The following is a 20,211-nucleotide window of genomic DNA, read 5'->3' as shown; positions in this document are numbered from 1 at the left end:
ATTGACCATTGAGGAAGGCTTTCTTATATCTCCTTGTTATTCTTTGGAACTCTGCATTCAAATGGGCATATCTTTCCATTTCTCCTTTGCCTGTTGCTTCTCTTCTTTTCTCAGCTATTCGTAAGGCCTCCTCAGACAACCATTTTGCCTTTTGCATTTCTTTTTCTTGGGTATGGTCTTGATCCCTGCCTCCTCTACCATGTCACAACGCTCCGTCCATAGTTCTTCACGCATTCTGTCCATCAGATTGAATCCTTTAAATCTGTTTGTCACTTCCACTTTATAATCATAAGGGATTTGATTTAGGTCATACCTGAATGGTCTAGTGGTTTTCCCTACGTTTTTAACATTAAGTCTGAATCTTGCAACAAGGAGTTCGGGATCTGAGCCACAGTCAGCTCCTGGTCTTGTTTTTGCTGATTGCATAGAGCTTCTCCATCTTTGGCTGCAAAGAATATAATCAATCTGATTTCAGTATAGACCATCTGGTGATGTCCATGTGTAGAGTCTTCTCTTGTGTTGTTGGAAGAGGGCTTTTTAAACTAGAGAAGAATATAAATAGATTTTTTTAATGTCACATCTTTTTAACTTTTAATTTTATACTTTGAGTCATAAAATGGAAAAAAGATGGTGTCCAAACTTTAAAGTAATAAATATCTTTTTTCAAGATTTTTTTTCAAGTGTGTGAAAAAAAATGGCTGTCATACTTTAAGAAGGTGTAAACTTAATTTTTAACAATTTCCTAGTAGACTCTTTCACTTGGTAGTTATTCGTTGAAGAATTAAACAAGAAAAAGTCTATGTTAGGACACACAACTACATTAAAAAAATAAAAATTCTAAGATATAATGTTTCCAAATATAATGCATAGCTGCATAATTTTAAAATACTCCTAACCAGTAATAAGAAAAACTTCCCAAAGCAGTTTCTGCAATCAACAGCTATTTTAAAACTTTCTACTAAAACTTTCTACACTAGTATGGAAATCTGTTAAAAAAACAGATGTCACTCTTGTTCAGTGGTTTTTACTTACATCTTATTCTGTAACTTCCTATTAATTAACACTGCCTTTAGCATTTTAAGTAATTTATTTAACATTTTATCATTTAAATATGTCATATGATATTGAATTTTTTAAAATTTGTATAGGAGCAGTCTCGGAAAAGGCAATGGCACCCCACTCCAGTACTCTTGCCTGGAAAATCCCATGGACGGAGGAGCCTGGTAGGCTGCAGTCCACGGGGTCACGAAGAGTCGGACACCACTGGGCGACTTCACTTTCACTTTTCACTTTCATGCATTAGAGAAGGAAATGGCAACCCACTCCAGTATTTTTGCCTGGAGAATCCCAGGGAAGGGGGAGCCTGGTGGGCTGCTGTCTACGGGGTTGCACAGAGTCGGACACGACTGAAGTGACTTAGCAGCAGCAGCAGCAGCATAGGAGCAGCCTAAGCCTCAACCAACTAACTTTTACCTACTTATTTAAAGTAAAATATGTTTTCTCATTTAGCTTCCCAGGTGGCGCTAGTGGTAAAGAATCTATCTGCCAAAGCAGGAGATGTAAGAGACATGGGTTTGATCCCTGGTTTGGGAAGATCCTCTGGAGGAGGGCATGGCCACCACTCCAGTATTCTTGCTTAGAGGATCCCATGGACAGAGGAGCCTGGGGGCTACAGTCCATAGGATCGCAAAGAGTTGGACGGTACTGAAGCGACTTAACTTGCACAGGCATCAACGACTATCTTTTAACTTATGTATATGAGGTAAACTATTTTTTCTCATTTAAGATTCTATCAAGTAGGATGTTTCTAGCTGAAAGTAGCTGAAAAGGTTTATTATCTTGTAGTAATGGAAGTCTTGTGGTAGGACAGGCTTCAGGGTTGGCTGATTGATAGCTTGATTATGCATTAAAGGCCTTGACTTCCTTGGTATTGGCTTTTCCATGAAGAAGAATGGTAATAAGAAGGCTATAGTACTTCCAAGCATTCAGAATCATGGGGAAAACAGGAAGGCTTGTTAAGTCATTTATTGCTGAGCCCAATACCCAGAATTTCTGATCCAGTAGGTCTCAGTTCAGTTGCTTAGTCGTGTCCAACTCTTTGCGACCCCATGGACTGTAACACATCAGGCCTCCCTGTCCATCACCAACTCTCACAGTTTACTCAATGGACTCAGTGGCTCAATGGACATGAGTCAGTGATGCCATCCAACCATCTCATCCTCTGTCCTCCCCTTTTTCTCCTGCCTTCAATCTTTCCCAGCATCAGGGTCTTTTCAAATGAGTCAGTCCTTAGCATCAGGTGGCCAAAGGATTGGAGTTTCAGCTTCAGCATCAGTTCTTCCAATGAATATTCAGGACTGATTTCCTTTAGGATGGACTGGTTGGATCTCCTTGTGGTCCCAGGGACTCTCAAGAGTCTTCTTCAACACCACAGTTCAAAAGCATCAATTCTTTGGTGTTCAGCTTTCTTTTCAGTCCAACTCTCACATCCATACATGACTACTGGAAAAACCTACACTTTGACTAGATGGACATTTGTTGGCAAAGTAATGTCTCTGCTTTTTAATATGCTATCTATGTTGGTCAGAACTTTTCTTCAAGGAGCAAGTGTCTTTTAATTTCATGGCTGAAGTCACCATCTGCAGTGATTTGGGAGCCCAAAAATATAAAGTCTGTTGCTGTTTCCACTGTTCCCCCATCTATTTGCCATGAAGTGATGAGACCATATGCCATGATCTTCGTTTTCTGAATGTTGAGCTTTAAGCCAACTTTTTCACTCTCCTCTTTCACTTTCATCAAGAGGCTTTTGAGTTCTTCTTCACTTTCTGCCATAAGGGTGGTGTCATCTGCATATCTGAGGTTATTGGTATTTCTCCCAGTAATCTTGATTCCAGCTTATGCTTCATCCAATCTAGCATTTCTCATGATGTCCTCTGCATATAAGTTAAATAAGCAGGGTGACAATATACACCCTTGATGTACTCCTTTCCTGATTCGGAACCAATCTGTTGTTCCATGCCCAGTTTTAACTGTTACTTCTTGAGCTGCATACAGATTTCTCAGGAGGCAGGTCAGGTGGTCTGGTATGCCCATCTCTTGAAGAATTTTTCACAGTTTGTTGTGATCCACACAGTCAAAGGCTTTGGCATAGTCAATGAAGCAGAAGTAGATGTTTTTCTGGAACTCTCTCGAGTTTTCAATGATCCAATGTATGTTGGCAATTTGATCTCTGGTTCCTCTGCCTTTACTAAATCTGGCTTGAATATCTGGAATTTCACGGTTCACGTATTGTTGAAGCCTGGCTTGGAGAATTTTGAGCATTACTAGTAGGTCTGGGTAGGATCTAAAAATCTGCATTTCTTATAACTCTACAAGTGATGCTGAAACTGCTGGTAGGTGGATGTTTGAGGATCACTGTAACACTCATTACAAGATGTACTTTATCATTTGGAGTAGAACAAAGCTCTTTTTACTCTCCTCATGGTGCCTGATGCCATTTCTAGTTTGTCAGCTCACTGTTAAATATTTTGTTAGGTTGGTGCAAATGTAATTGAAGTTTCAGACTGTGAATTTTAAATAATTTAAACGAGTCTCAAATGCATCTTTATTAATCAAGATAGGAATAATTACAATTCACAAATTTCTGCCAGACAACATAAGTTTGTTTATTCCCAGAGCAAAAAAACTGTGCTTTGGAATTTGACAAATGCTTGGAAAGCATTTTCTGCCTCCTGATGGTTCTGGAAGAATCTTCATTGCAAGAAGTTGTCAAGATGCTTGAAGAAGCGGTAGTCAGTTTGCAAGAGTTCTGGTGAATATGGCAGATTAGGCCAAACTTCATACCCCAATTCCTTCAGCTTTTGAAGGCTGGCTGTGCCGTATGCGGTCAGGCTTTGTCGTGGAGAATTGGGCACTTTCTGCTGAGCAATGCCAGTTGCAGGGGTTGCAGTTTTCAGGGCATCTCATCAAGTTGCTGGGCTTCCCTGGTGGCTCAGGTGGTAAAGAATCTGCCTACAAGACAGGAGGCTCAATTTCGATCCCGGGGTTGGGAAGATCCCCGGAAAAGGGAATGGCCACCCCCTGCAGTAGCCTTTCTTGGAGAATCCCCGTGGATAGAGGAGCCTGGTGGGCTTTGGTCCATGGGGTCACACAGAGTCGGACATGACTGAGCGACTAACACTTTCACTTTCACTTTCCATCAATTTGCTGAGCATACCTCTCAGATATAATGGTTTCACCAGGATTTAGAGAGCTGTAGTGGGTCAGACGGGCAGCAGACCAACAAAGAGTGACCATGCCCTTTTTGGGAGCATGTTTGGCTTTGGGAAGTGGTTTGAAGTTTCTTCTTGGTCCAACCACGGATCTATTCATAACCAGTTGCTGTATAAAATCCACTTTTCATCGCACATCAAGAGCTGATTGAGAAATGGTTCATTGTTGTTGAGTAGACGATTTTTTTTTATTTGCAGTCAGCTCATGAGGCACCCACTTATCGGGCCTTTTCACCTTCCCAATTTGCTTCAAATACTGAATGACCATGGAATGGTTGACATCGAGTTCTTAGGCAGCTTCTTGTGTAGTTGTAAGGGGATCAGCTTTCGATGATACTCTCAGTTGGTTGTTGTCAACATCCAATCACCCACCACTGCTGCACTCCTCATCTTCAAGGCTTTTGTCTCCTTCGCAAAAGTTATTGAACCACCACTGCACTGTATATTCATTAGCAGTTCCTGGGCCAAAGGCACTTTGATGTTGTGAGTTGTCTCTGCTGCTTTACAACCCATTTTGAACCTGAATAAGAAAATCATTCACATTTGCTTTTTGTCCAATATCCTTTCCCTAGTCTAAAACAAATAAAGTAAACAGCAAATAATGAGGAAATGAGCAAAAAAAAAAATTAATAAAGTGAGAAATGTGCATTAAAATGATGTATAACAAAACCACATTTATTCAAGAATGTATTTCAATATCAAATGGCAAAATTCAACAATGCAAAACCTCAATTACTCTGCACCATCCTAGTAGAGTGGACCATTGCCCAGTATTCCCAGTAGTTGTGAAGCATGTTTCTTAGAAAATAGTTTGGGTCTCAACTTTTTGAACTGAGGACTGGTAGGACTGGTAGGATTGGTTCAAGCCACCAGTTTGTACTTCAGTTTACTTGTTCCTGTCTTGTAGAGAGCTCTTTTTCTTTCTAGAATCTACATTTTCCTAATCTCCCATATAAAGGGGGATAATTTGGCAATATTAAATTATTTAAAATACCTTCTGAAAGATGCTACATGATCATTGTCTTTTATAATGAAAAAAGCAAAAATAAAGTTGTCTGAGCTTATATTGTAAGCGCTGCTAATCTAATTTTCCATCTCATCTTTTTTTTTTAATATTTAAATATCTATTTTACTGCATTAGTTGTGGCACATGGGATCTTGGTTGCCCCATGTGGTATATTTTGTTGCATTGCCCAGGCTCCAGAGTATGTGGGCTAAGTAGTTGCAGCATGGCATGTGGGATCTTCATTCCCTGTCCAGGATCTAACCCATGCAGGTGGATTCTTGGCCACTGGACTACCAGGAGAGTCCCATGTCTTTATTTGTAGTGATGGATTTTCTAACCTGAAGTTTTTATACTTTAAAAGTTTGTTTGTATTGTTAAAGCTTCTTCCTGCCAGTTGGCAATTCTCCTCCTCTATCACCTATCTTGCACCATCCCTTTGGTGTGGGTCCTCCATTTTGTGTAGGATGCTCAACAGAAACATGGTCTGTTTGTTTGATTGTCCTAGGCTAACCTTCGGCATCTTCATAAAGCTTTGGGAAATTTCTGGGCGGTGGATTTCTCTTTCATTTATTATCATAATGGCATTTTGGTGCCCTTTTGATCATTTGTTCTCCCAATGGGAAGCACAGTGGAGGGAAATAATATCTGTGGGTGGCCTGGAAAGACAGGGGACAAGTTCAGGTAAAGATGCAAGCTTTGCAAAAGTATTTCACTTCTAGAAAATGGTTGGGTAGAAAACTTTATGTGTAAAATGAATCATTTTGAAGGTCTGAAGAAAGCAGCCTTTCCTAAGGCTTTCTCAGATCCCAGTGTGCAGCGGAGTAAAGAGAGATTGAAGGTGTTACTGATGTGAAATTGAGGAAGCTTTTATTTATTTATTTATTTATTTTACCACAAATAAGATCTTTTATTTGTCACCATTAAGAGTCTGCATTTTAAACCGATTCTTGGACTGGTGGCTCATATCCATCAGCTCGTTCAACTTTAGCACCTGTCTCATCCCCAGTAGCTTTTCCAGAACTACTACCTTCACCATGTAGCTCCATGAGTTTTCCCAATTCAAATTTGGGCTTCTTCAGCATTTTTACTTTTCTAAGGAAGACATCATGGAGTGGATAAATAGATTGGCAAGCCTTTTCTATGTCTTTTCCAATGCCATCTGGAATCAGTTTATTGACCACCTCTTTCAGGTCGTTGGTCTGCACCTCTCGGGTCATGATCTCCATCATCTTCTTGCGGATCTGGCGCACCTGCTGGTGCTGGGCGTAAGAGGTCTTCCGAATCTGATTGTTGCGCTTTTTAGTAAAACCCACACAGAACAGACGAAGCAAGTAACCATCGGTAGTCTTGACGTCAACGTGAGCTTCAATCATGGTCTGCCATTTTTTGACCATGGAGCACATTTTGTCACGGGTAAGATCCATACCATGAAAGTTAGTCAGGCAGTTTTTGCCCTGAACATCCTCAGTAATTAGCTTGAATTTTCTAAATGCTACTTCATCATTCTGCAGATCAGCAAGACTCACTTCAAAAACACGACCTTTGAGGCCATCAGATGCAATTTTGGTTCCTTGAGTTCTCGTGACCAATGTTTTCCCAATATTCCTTATATTGAACATAGCTGGTGCTTTCACATCATACCAATCTTTTTTAGAAAATGGGTCAACCACTTTCTTCTTGGCTCCCTTTTTGCCTCCTTTCGTAAGGCGCTTGTTCTTGCCGACCGCCATGGTGCCGCTCAGAGAGCCAAAAGGCTGAGGAAGCTTTTAAATGGAGGGGGGAGGCCTAGGCTATTACTGCTAACACAGCAGGGGCCCGGCAGACACACTATGGAATCTGTCCAATAATTTCAACTACTTATGACGTCCAACCCGTAAACAAGGCTTTCAAAGTTAGTAGGAGGTATTGGCCAATAGCAATTTAAGTTTCTTGGTTTTTCTAAGTCCTATGGCTTACACCTCATCTCTGAGTCGTCTTTTCCAAGAATTAAGAGTAGATGCCATGGATCTAAGGAAATAACTGATGAGTAGATGTCTCTAAGGAATTAACTGAAGATTGTACTGAGAATTCGAGTGTTTTTGGCTTTCTCAGGCATTGATATGCATGCCATTAGAATCTAAAGCACAAGCTCAGCTGAAATTTCCTACTTGCACAGAAGAAGCCACCTCAACATTGATATTTTTTAACTTCAAATGGTTACCTGAGTTCAAAATCCAAGTGTGAAATTTCATCTGTTCTGGGCAGTACTCAATACTTAATACTCATGTTAATGATTAGTACCTCTTTCCTTCAGATCAAGTTGTCCTAGCTAACACTTTTGTGGTTTGGAGATGTGAGTTCATTTTTAAACCTTTGAAAATCCATGTTTTTTTTTTTTTGCTTTAAAGGAAAGCAGAGACTCATGTTTTTGTTTGTTCATAGAAAACAAGAAGCAAAGTAACAGTGGGATTATGTTTATTCACTCAACAATGAAATTTTTTTATGATGACTCTTTTCCAGATATTCACAGTTTGTTGTGATCCACACAGTCAAAGGCTTTAGCATAGTCAGTGAAGCAGAGTAGATGCTTTTATGGAATTCTCTTGGTTTTTCTATGATCTAATGGATATTGGCAATTTGATCTCTGGTTCCTCTGCCTTTTCTAAATCCAGCTTTAACATTTGGGAGTTCTTGGTTCACATACTGTTGAAGCCTAACTTGGAGAATTTAGAGCATTACCTTGCTAGCTTGTGAAATGAGTGCAATTGTGCATTAGTTTGAACATTCTTTGGCATTGCCCTTCTTTGGGATTGGAATGAAAAGTGATCTTTTCTAGTCCTGTGGCCACTGCTGAGTTCCAAATTTGCTGGCATATTGAGTGCAACGCTTTCACAGCATCATCTTTTAGGATTTGAAATAGTTCAGCTGGAATTCCATCACCTCCACTAGCTTTGTTCATAGTGTGGAAAATTCTTAAACAGATGGGAATACCAGACCACCTTATCTGTCTCCTGAGAAACCTGTATGCAGGTCAAGAAGCAACAGTTAGAATTGGATGTGGAACAATGGACTGGTTTCAAATCGGGAAAGGAGTACATCAAGGCTATATATTGTCACCCTGCTTACTTAACTTATATGCAGAATACATCATGCAAAATGCCAGGCTGGATGAAGCACAAGCTGGAAACAATGGAAACAGTGACAGACTTTATTTTGGGGGGCTCCAAAATTACTGCAGATGGTGACTGCAGCCATGAAATTAAAAGACGCTAGTTCCTTGGAAGAAAAGCTATGGCAAAGCTAGATAGCATGTTGAAGAGCAAAGACATTACTTTGCTGACAAAAGTCTATTTGGTTAAAGCTATGGTTTTTTCAGTAGTCATGTATGGATGTGAGAGTTGGACCATAAAAAAGGACCAAAGAACCGGTGCTTTTGGACTGTGGTTTTGGAGAAGACTCTTGAGAGTCCTCTGGACTGCAAGGAGATCAAACCAGTCAGTCCTAAATGAAATCAACCCTGAATATTCATTGGAAGAACTAATGCTGTAGCTGAAGCTTCAATCCTTTGGCCACCTGATGCAAAGAACTGACTCATTGGAAAAGACCCTGAAGCTGGGAAAGATTGAAGGCAGGAGGAGAAAGGGATGACAGAGAACGAGATGGTTGGATGATATCATCAACTCAATGGACATGAATTTGAGCAAGCTCCTGGAGATGGTGAAGGACAGGGAAGCCTGGGGTGCTGCAGTCCATGGGGTTGCAAAGAGTAGAACACAACTGAGTGACTGAACAACAACAAAAAGTTTTCAGATTACCCATTTATTCAATAGGTCTTTTAATATATATTTACTATAAACAATATATTTTGGGACTAGAGATGAATTATGCTAGCCTGAAAACTGGACAGAGTGGCTTTTAAATGGGTACATTTGAATCTCAGATCTTACATTGTATAGGTAATGTGGAATATTCTATGGCTATTTTCCATGGAAATAATCAAGTGCAGAGTTGGTTCTTGGACGTGAAGTCACACTCACTTTTCCTCCCTCTCTTTCTTTCCTCATTCACCTGCATCCCGACTTGCCCTTATCTCCAACCCAGAAGATTGGTAGTACTATGTACCAAAGATCCCAAATATCACTGCATGCTCAGAACCCTTGAACAAGGGACCTGAGTCATATTTGGAATAAACTGCTTTAAAAATTAAAAGAATATACTTTAGATTCCCTTGTTTCTACTGCTCATTTTTGAGCCCATTTGATTTTTATTCTTGCTTCCAGCTTTTACACTTCTACTACTGCTAAAACATAGAACCAAAGAGATCTATAGCAATACTGGCAGGTTGTTGTTATGACATTCATTTCATAGGAGATTTCTTGGAATAAGACTGTATTTTCTCAAATGTGACCCTTAGCATGTCCTTTAGTGTGTTCTTTATCCTGTAAGAAGAAAAATACTTCTCTTGTTAATGTTGGAGTGGGTCAACTTACAAAAATAAAGTATTGTCTTTATAAGCTTTTAAAAGATTCAGTTTCAAATATGACAGCTTTTTCTTCCAGCAGTTATGTATAATTTCTTAGTTACTAACTTTAAGTAGTTTAAACAAGTTAAAAGTCAAGACATTGAGGAGAGATTTAAAAAAATAACCTTTCCTAAGTTAATTTTAAATCCTAAAGGCCACATATATCTTTATAATCCAGCTATCAAATTTGATACTGAAAACAGGATACCTCACAACCTTTGTGTAATAAGGTACAGTATAAATAAAATTAGAACATCATGTCTGTCCTTCCTCAACATTCCCTCTTTGTAATACTCCCCAAAGAAGAGATGTCTGACAAATTTCCCCTCTATTGCTCATGTACGACCACCTTTTGCATTAGACATATTTAATTTTATAGGTTAAATATTTTAACAAAATGGGGGTAAAGATTTTTAGAGCATTTATTTTCAAAGAAGAATTAAGAGGAAACTTGAACATAACACCTTTTGTTGCCATCAATCTTATTTTAGCTCCTTATAGTCCATACTTTAGCTGGTTTTTCTGTATGATAATCTTAAACTTTCATAGCTTATAATTCACAACCTGTCTTCATCTTTATCAGATTGTCACAATGATCTTTTGAGGGGAAAAAAAGGGTGGATATTATGTCTAGATCTAGAAAGTCTCATAATATATATGCATGTTGTGTGTATATACACACATAAATGTAGATAATGCAGTGTTCCTACATTTTAGTCCCCTTCCTGCAGAGATGAGGAAGTGAAGACTGCTACATCAAAGTTTCATGCAGGTTAATTTATCAGAGGAGATGCTGAGAGAAGGGAGATTGCTGAAGCTTGTGGCCAAAGCATTCCCCATTGCTCCTATTTGAATATCGTTAACAAATGATACTTTTCATATACACAGGAAGTCAAAGTTGGTGTTACTAATATTGGCCAGCTTGGTGGAGGTGGTGTACAGGCATAAAAGAGAGGATGGGAAGGACTGATGTTAAAGCTGAAACTCCAATATTTCAGCCACCTGATGTGAAGAGCTGACTCATTTGAAAAGACTCTGATGTTGGGAAAGATTTAAGGCAGGAGAAGGGGACGACAGAGGATGAGATGGTTAGATGGCATCACCGACTCAATGGACATGAGTTTGGGTAAACTCTCGGAGTTGGTGATGGACAGGGAGGCCTGGCATGCTGTGGTTCATGGGGTCACAGAGTCAGACATGAACTGGACATGAGCGACTGAACTGACTGTAGAGATATGTTGATGAAGCTTAAGAATCAGCTTAGTGGTTGAAAGCTACCCTTTACAGGTTTTTCTTATTGCCATGCCCCGGAATTCGTGAGATACCTGCCAATGGGTTAAGAATGAAGTATGTAACAATTTTTCTGGACAACGTTGGTGTTAATCAGGTTTTTTGTCTTGGCAATACAGATAATAGCTTTTACAACTGAGGCAACCAAAGAGTAAAATTCCATTGTAAGTTACTTTAGCTATAAACCATGGAGTGATAAATCTATGGAGGAGGTATTAACTAGGAATTCAGTAGCAATGCAGGAGTATTGCAGTTTACAACAGATAACTGTGAAAAGTTGCCTTCGAAAAAATTTTTGAGCTCATCAAAGCAATTTAATGGAGAATTACCTTCTATTTTGTAAGATCACACGTTAATAACAAATAATGTCTATACCTGTGCATTTCCTACTTTAGATATAGGTCCACAGTAACAATCATTCCAAATTGATTAAAACATTGAGTAAGAGATAGAACTTTCATTGTTGTACCGATCATAATCTTACACGTATCAGCCCTAAACAAACAAAAAGCATACTCAGCCCTAAACAAACAAAAAGCATACAAGCCAAAGATGGCTATATATATAGTGTGATTTTAGGGTTTCACTTTTGAAATTTTAAAGTGACCTCACAGAATAAAATCGCGATGTTTCTTCAATCTATCCTTCAATCAGGATTTTTGATCCTAGACTAGTTCCACTTATCCTGGGGCCAAACAGAATAGGTAACCCTGTCCCTTTGTTTATTTTGATGCTGAACATGTGGTAAGAGCACATAAGGATATGTTACAGGACCTGAGCGGTAAGGGGCAAAATTTTCAACAGGCCTAAGTGTAGATGAAGAAAAACACCTCTAAGTATACAAGGAAAGACGTTTCATTTGCCATCTCCTGAGTTCTTTGCAGGATGCGCTGGAACTCAGCAGGTATAGACCTGCCCTCTAGTGGATTTGGGGGCGAGAGGATTTAGGTTCAACTTCTGCTATGTCAGACTTGACAAGGATTACTAAACTATCCATCAAAACTGACTTATTAGGTCTAGGTTAGGTGCTGAGCAAGGGGAAATTTCAAGTGCCAAAAGAGGCTGAAGGTAACGGCCGGTTCCTTAGCTTCCATCTGGGGGCGCGAGGCCTTCAGCTGTTCTAGCCTCTCCGGTTGCACACTGGAACCGATGATCTCGGCTCCTCTGCCCGAGTGCGCTGAGGCTGAACCCCATCGGGATGGAACTTTGAGACGTGACCCCGCGGGGACCTGCCCCACGGTCAGCGGAGAGCAGCCGTGACAGGCCTGCAGGCGAGGCTGCGGGTCCGCGCGTCGCCCGCCCAGATTGTGACGGCCGCCCGGCGGGGGGGGGGGGGAGGGGGGGGGGGCTCCCTGCCTCATCGTCCGGGCGCTCAAACATCTCGTGGGCCACGAACATGGCTGCGCCTGCCCGCTCGGACCGACCCCGCGGCTGCCTCTTGAGAAGGCGCGGCAGGCGCGGGGGAGCGAGTGGCTCTCCCACACTTGCGCCCGGCAGGTGCGTGGAAAGGCCGAGCACGTCTCCGGGGTAGGATAGGGGTGAGAGCAGGAGAGGTGGGGTCGGAGCGGGCGCCCCAGCCGCAGCCCCCTCCGGACCGGCAACCTGGCCTCCGCTCACTTCCGCCGTCCCCGCCCGGGCGTGCTAGTGCGCCTGCGCCCGCGCGCCTCACGGCGGAAGTGGTGCGACAAAGCTCGGTCCGCGGGCGCCCGGGGTTGCGGGGCGGACCCGGGGTGCGGGGCGCGCCGGGGCGGCGGGCGGCGGGGAGGCGGGGAGGGCGGAGCCCAGGAGGCGGAGGCGGGAGCGGACCAGCACGGCCGCATCGAGCCCGGGCCGGCTCGAGACCGGTCTCCTCACCTGCTCCCCTTCCCGCCCCGCCCGCCCTCCCGGTCACCGCCCTCACGCCGGGAGAGGCGCCCGTACGGCGCCGCCGCTTGGCAAGCCGCTCCCGCGAGCTTGCGGGTGAGTACCCCGCAGCCCAGAGAGGGGTCTGGGGCTTTGAAGGGGAGGGCGCCCGAATTACCCACTGTCCCCCCCGTTTCCAGAAACTTCTAGGTCCGGGGGGGCGTCCATAGTACCCGGCTGGGGGCGTCTCCGGGGCGCTGCCCGGCCGGCGTGAGTTGGGGGATGCGGGCGGCCAGGGCGCGGGCGCGGGGCCTGGAGCTCCTGGGGCGGTGGGCGGTGGTCCCTCCCCGCCCCCGTCAGCGCTGCTTCTCCGGTTTCTCTTGCAGATGCTGCTGCTAGGGGTGGTGGGCGCAGCCGCGGGCCGCGTGGCCGGGAGCGGGGGTGACAGCCTGGGATTCCGGGGGCTTCTCTTGTTCTCCTCCTCTCCTTCTTCCCAGTGTGGCCGTGGCTGACACTAAAGACTTTGTAGCCATCAACCCAAGTGCAGTTTCGATGGAAGATGAAGGTAAAGGCCCCCCGGCAGGCGGGTTGCAGCGCGGAGTTGAGGGTGTGGTGGTTGGCTTTTAAGTTGTCTTTCCCCACGGTTTTGGTTCCGATTTTATTTTTTTCCTTCGATTGTGGAGTGTCCAAGGAATCGCCTTCCTGAGATATCTAGCTTGTATTTTCGTAACATAGGGAGTTTCAGAAATTAAGGTTCTGTAGGGTGACTGAGCTTGATAATGCTTTCCGGAGGAACCTGCTTTCTTTAGCTTGGGGTTTGGAAGGGAAGTTTTCATTTCAGATGGCATCTCTGCTGTTTCCATAGCTCTCAAAGAGGAATCACTCCAGGGGAGGTGGAGATGGGAAGGGAAGGCTCTGCACTGCATCCCTCTGTATTTGCCTTTATTTGATTTAACTGGATTCCTTTATAAGAAAGAAAACAATTTTTTTATTAAGTTCAGTTTTGGGGAAAAAAATTCAGTGTTTTTCAGTTCACAAAAATCAACTCTGACTTTAGCTAAATATTATGAGGTGATTTCCTTTCTTAAAAAAGTTCCTCCTCGTTTCAAAACATGCTTTATAGGAGGTTGACAGTGGAACCTGTTCATCCACTGGACCCTGCAAATACACCGGATTATCATTCACATGTTACTTGATTCCTTTGGCCTTATAAAGTATCTAGTGCTTTCATACACAGCACTGTTTTTTTTTTTTTCTTTTTTTTAAATAGTTGAACAACTCTAAATAAATGTCGTTGTTTTTTCTCTCTTGAAAGAACCACACTATTCCTTGGACTGACTTGTGTGTGATCATCTTTTTAAATTTATTCCTTTTTTTTTTCTTTAAATAAAGTGGGGCTGCAAGATGCTATGAAAGATGTTTACAGATCACATTTTGTCCTCATGTATCTTTGGTTTTTAAAATCTGCACCTGGTACAGTGGAGCTGCAATTGGGCTTTCTGGCTGCTTTCTAATTTGTTTTTCCATTGTTGAAAACCTAAGGTTGATTGTACTAAGTAGGACTAGTTATTTTAAAATAGACGTTTCTTATATGTGATAATCTATTTTGTTGTCTGAGACCCTTGGGATGTGAGAGAAATATGACAAAAGGCATGATTATCTTGCTTAATTAATTTTACTCTGGATGGATAATTGGTAGAAGACATTTTCTGAAATACTAATGTAAATAACTGCAGAGGATGTTTACTGTCTAATTGGATCTTTAGAAACAGCATTTGAAAGCAGTGATTTTTGCTGGTAGTATGGAAAATCACCTTTCTGAATTTTTTCTGCCTTGTCTGTATTAGTAGCTTTAAGGAAGGCAGATCTTTTCCTCACAAGAGACAAAGAATGTTAAATGCATTGACATACCTGTTTGTTGGTAGTTGCATCTTAAATAACATGTGAAACTTGAGCTTCTGCTTTTAGAATGTTACCAGAATTAAGAGTATAGCCTAAAGTCAGTGGATTGTTACATGTTGCTTTTCTGTTTCTTGCTCTTTCTTGAAAAGGAGTATGACTAATAAAGCTGATTCTCATTGTCTGTTAGGGTGGGAGGGAGTGGTTGTGAGATGGGATGAGGTGGGAGGGAGTGGTTGTGTGTTGGAAGCTGGGTGTACACTTGTGGCTGACTGAGTCTTGGTACTTTATGGTTAAATAATGATTTGGCCTCATAGTAAAAGGTTATTCAATTCTTAAAAACTGGTGGTGGTTTCTGCCTCATAATAATCGAGGCCATTTTTGTCAGCTTTTCATTCCCATAACACTGTTTTTTCCTTTTTCTTAAAACATTTTTAAGAACTTGTGTATAGCCTAGAAATTTTCAAAACCGATTGGCTGTTTTGAAATACATAGATCGCTTTCCTTTTTATAGACAGTGTTCTCTGTCAGATAAGATATATTAGCATCTTATGGGTGTGAAACAAATGGATTGGAGTTATACCTTAACCACTAAAAGTTGTGTGACTTTTAAGTAAATTCATCTTTCTGAGCCCCTCTGGAAATATCTATAAATGGGATTGATAATATTTAGCTTACATATTTCGGAGAAGGCAATGGCACCCTACTCCAGTACTCTTGCCTGGAAAATCCCACGGACGGAGGAGCCTGGTAGGCTGCAGTCCATGGGGTCGCTGGGGGCTGGACACGACTGAGAAACTTCACTTTCACTTTTCACTTTTATGCATTGGAGAAGGAAATGGCAACCCTCTCCAGAGAGAGAAAGGCTAACACTGAAGATATGCATTGTGGAACCAGACAACTTAATTTGAATGCTGGATCCCCACTTACCATCATGTGGCCTTGTGCACATTAATACAGCTGGTTTTATTTCGGTTTCTTTATCTGTGAAATAAAGATATTGATAAGAGTTTACCCAGGTGATGCAGTGGTAGAGAATCCGCCTGCCAGTGCAGAAGTGCAGAAGATGCCGGTTCGATCCCTGGTAGGGTAGATGCCGTAGAGTAGGAAATGGCAACCCACTCCGGTATTCTTTCCTAGAAAATCCCATGGACTGAGGAGCCTGGTAGGCTACAGTTCATGGGGTCTCAAAGGATTGAACATGACTGAGCAACTGAGCATACACACCACACCATTTGAGTAGCATTTAGGTTGTTAGTATGTGGCAGTGCTCAGTAAATGTTAATTGTAAGTAGTGTTTACATAGTAATGTTGTTATAACATTGAATATTGAAAGGGGGTACAGTAGTGGCCAGAATGCTCTGTATGAAGTTGTCATTATTAGTTACGGAATGGGTAGAGTTAAGGGCAGAATTTTCTTTAGTGTTAAGGCCTTAAGCCCATAGAGAAAAATTGGAGCTCTGCCAACAAACCAGGGGACAGTGTAAAAAGAGGCAGGCTTAGATTTGAATCCTGTCAGGTACTTTTTTTCCCTCTCCTAAAAGTCTCACAAGTTACTCAGTTTCTAAAGCTTTCTTAGGTGCTAAGTTTTTCCATCTGTAAATGGGCTAAATGCCTTTTTTTGGAAGGTTAGTGTAAGGAGAGAATGAAGCCTGGTATGTAAAGTGCCCAGGAGGATGGCTGATACACAGCCTGGTGAGTGTCTGAGTGATTGCTTGCTGCTGTTCCCCAGAAACAGAGACAACTCTGGTTGGTGTGTAGGTAAGTTCCCCCTACCTCTAGGTGTGCGCAGGATGGAATTGCCAGTGGCCCTGGGAGCAGGAGCCTGGAGGTCCTAGGGCGTGTGCCATGTCTACAACTTCATCTGTATGACTCCTTTCAGCCATGGTGCTCATTTCTTTCTGTACTTCAGTTTTGATTCTTCTGGACCTTTCTCCCACTTTTTCGGCAAACCTTGACCAGTTTTTAGCCTTAGCCTCCAGGATGAATACTCCAGTCAGTCACTGGAACTATCTGAAGTGTTAGTTTCCTGGAATTTGAAGGACTGATCCTATACTTCCATTCGTGGGTTAGGATTTTATCCACATCCTAGATCAAAGCAGATAGCATGTAGGAATTGAAGATGCACAAATAAATGGCTCTTTTTTTGATTTTTAAAAAATTGGTCATTTGGATGTTTAAAAGGATGATTTATTAGAAAAGCTATTTCTAGCTGGATAATTTGCAAATCCTTCCCAATAATGGATTTTTTCCTTTGGAACAGAGCTGGTCTTTTCCATAGAAAAACCACTATAAATTTAATATACATGAAACTATTTAATGTAACCTTAAATATAGAGATTAATAACCTTCAAGATTTTAGGACATGCTTAATTTAAGGTTAGAGGATAGGCTAGTCCATCTAGGATAAAATCACTTGAGCTTTTTGGATAGCATTTGAAAATGTTAGTATGTTTCTTTGCACTTTTTAAAATAGTTTCTTATTCAAGTTCAAATTGTTAATCACTGGAAATGTGTTAAGAAAAGATTGTGTTAGGATAGTTGGAGGAACTGTAAGGAAAAAGGGATGAGAAACCATGTTAATTGTATTTCTTTAACAGGAAATAATAGAAAACCAAGTTGTAAAAATATTTCATATCTTTAGCTGTGGAAAATAATTTATTATGTTTGTCATTTTGTTAACAAAATAAATTAGTATTTCTAGAAAAGAGTTGAAACTAAAAGAGATTATGTGGTAGAATTTTATAAACTGTAGTAATTTAACCCAGAGTTAGGATGCTGCAGAAAACATTGGTAAAATGTAGTCTTCTGACAATTCAGCCCTAGAGACGTGATTTGTCTTAATGTTTTTATTATTCATTTAATGTCAGTAGAATTTAACTCTGTTAAATGAAGCAGTATCAATCAAAATATTCTAGGGAACATCCCCCTTGAACCTCAGGGCTGATTTTGTTTTGTGATCTTGGTTAACCATAATCTGTTTAAATTTCATAATCAAGTTTAAATTTTGTTTTAAAGTAGGAAGGAACACCTTGGTGATGGTTTAGTCGCTAAGTTGTGTCTGACTCTTTGTAACCCCATGGACTGTAGTCTGCCAGGCTCCCCTCTGTCCATGGGATTCTCCAGGCAAGAATACTGGAGTGGGTTGCCATTTCCTTCTCCAGGGGATCTTCCCAACCCAGGAATTGAACCCAGGTCTCCTACAATCAGGCAGATTCTTTACCAACTGAGCTACAAGGGAAGCTCTAAGAACACCTTAGCTTGATGGTAAAATGAGCTGGGATAATTTTAAATTACACCATTGTTACATGTAACATCTTAAAGATCTCTTTCTACGTTCAAAAGTTCTTCCCACCTTTACTTTGTTAAAAGATAGATTTTCTTTATAGTAATTTCAGGCATCAGTTGTGAAAAGATTATTTTTACAGTTTTCATGAGGACAAGTGTTGGTAAAAGACAGTAAAGTAAAAACTTGTTGGGTGAACTCTTGGTTAATGCCATCGTTTCTTGCAGGAAAAGATTTCTCAAAAAAAAAAAAAAAGGCCTTTAGTGCAATTTCCTCTTGAATTTATATGGCTGGTATTTATATGCATTGGTTAATATGTCTTCCAGCTTTAAGGTTTTAAGTTAATACCGACAAAGGTATACATCTTAGAACTTGTCTTTTCCTAGTATCTGGGGATTGGTTCCAGGAATCCAACAGATATCAAAATCTGAGGATGCTCAAGTCCATGATCCAGAATGGTGTCATAATTTACATATAGCCTGTGTACATGCTCCCTTACACTTGTAAGTTATCTCTAGACTGATTATAATACCTGCTAAGTCGCTTCAGTTGTATCCGACTCTGTGCGACCCATAGAAGGCAGCCCACCAGGCTCCCCGGTCCCTGGGATTCTCCAGGCAAGAACACTGGAGTGGGTTGCCATTTCCTTCTCCAATGCTGGAAAGTGAAAAGTGAAAGTGAAGTTGCTCAGTCGTGTCCGACTCAGCGACCCCATGGACTGCAGCCTACCAGGCTCCTCCGTCCATGGGATTTTCCAGGCAAGAGTGCTGGAGTGGGTTGCCATTGCCTTCTCCGTTATAATACCTAATGCAATCTAAATGTTATGTAAATACCTGTAGAAACAATGCAAATAGTTGCTAACATGCAACAAATTCAAGTTTTGCTTTGTGAAACTTTCTGGAATCTTTTTTTTTTGATATGCAGTTGGTTGAATCTGCCATACGGAACTTGTGGATAAGGCGAATCGACTGTACAAGGCAATTACTCATATTAGGTTAGTTTAGGCTAAGCTTACTGGATACATTTAGGAAAAAATGGAATGAAATAGAGATGGGAATACCAGACCACCTGACCTGCCTCTTGAGAAATCTGTATGCAGGTCAGGAAGCAACAGTTAGAACTGGACATGGAACAACAGACTGGTTCCAAATAGGAAAAGGAGTACGTCAAGGCTGTATATTGTCACCCTGCGTATTTAACTTCTATGCAGAGTACATCATGAGAAACGCTGGACTTGAAGAAACACAAGCTGGAATCAAGATTGCCGGGAGAAATATCAATAACCTCAGATATGCAGATGACACCACCCTTATGGCAGAAAGTGAGGAGAAGCTAAAAAGCCTCTTGATGAAAGTGAAAGAGGAGAGTGAAAAAGTTGGCTTAAAGCTCAACATTCAGAAAATGAAGACCATGGCATCTGGTCCCATCACGTCATGGGAAATAGATGGGGAAACAGTGGAAACAGTGTCAGACTTTATTTTTGGGGCTCCAAAATCACTGCAGATGGTGACTGCAGCCATGAAATTAAAAGACGCTTACTCCTTGGAAGAAAAGTTATGACCAACCTAGATAGTATATTGAAAGGCAGAGACTTCCTTTGTCGACTAAGGTCCGTCAAGTCAAGGCTATGGTTTTTCCTGTGGTCATGTATGGATGTGAGAGTTGGACTGTGAAGAATGCTGAGTGCCAAAGAATCGATGCTTTTGAAGTGTGGTGTTGGAGAACACTCTTGAGAGTCCCTTGGACTGCAAGGAGATCCAATCAGTCCATTCTGAAGGAGATCAACCCTGGGATTTCTTTGGAAGGAATGATGCTAAAGCTGAAGCTTCAGTCCTTTGGCCACCTCATGTGAAGAGTTGACTCATTGGAAAAGACTCTGATGCTGGGAGGGATTGGGGGCAGGAGGAGAAGGAGACAACCGAGGATGAGATGGCTGGATGGCATCACTGACTCGATGGACGTGAGTCTGAGTGAACTCCGGGAGATGGTGATGGACAGGGAGGCCTGATGTGCTGCGATTCATGGGGTCGCAAAGAGTCGAACACAACTGAGCGACTGAACTGAACTGAACTGATTTACAGTAGGTTAAAGAAAGAGAAAGACAGTAACAGCAAGG

General features: G+C 41.6%; 2 protein-coding genes across 2 annotated transcripts in view; one reads left to right on the top strand and one right to left on the bottom strand.

The window, feature by feature from the left end:
* The window catches only part of ATP2C1 (ATPase secretory pathway Ca2+ transporting 1), a 164,613-nt gene that overhangs the window by 20,177 nt on the left and 124,225 nt on the right, over positions 1 to 20,211 (top strand). The gene's annotated exons all lie outside the window — the stretch shown is intronic.
* Positions 6,185 to 7,008, bottom strand: LOC138079646 (small ribosomal subunit protein eS1-like). Its single transcript, XM_068972339.1, has one exon. It carries the CDS (start codon positions 7,005 to 7,007, stop codon positions 6,213 to 6,215), a length of 795 nt encoding a protein of 264 aa, XP_068828440.1. The 5' UTR covers position 7,008; the 3' UTR covers positions 6,185 to 6,212.

The sequence above is a fragment of the Capricornis sumatraensis genome, chromosome 1 (genome assembly GCF_032405125.1).
Source record: "Capricornis sumatraensis isolate serow.1 chromosome 1, serow.2, whole genome shotgun sequence".
Taxonomy (NCBI): Eukaryota; Metazoa; Chordata; class Mammalia; order Artiodactyla; family Bovidae; genus Capricornis; species Capricornis sumatraensis.
The sequence above is the reverse complement of the archived record's forward strand: the minus strand, read 5'-3'. Positions and strand labels throughout refer to the sequence as shown.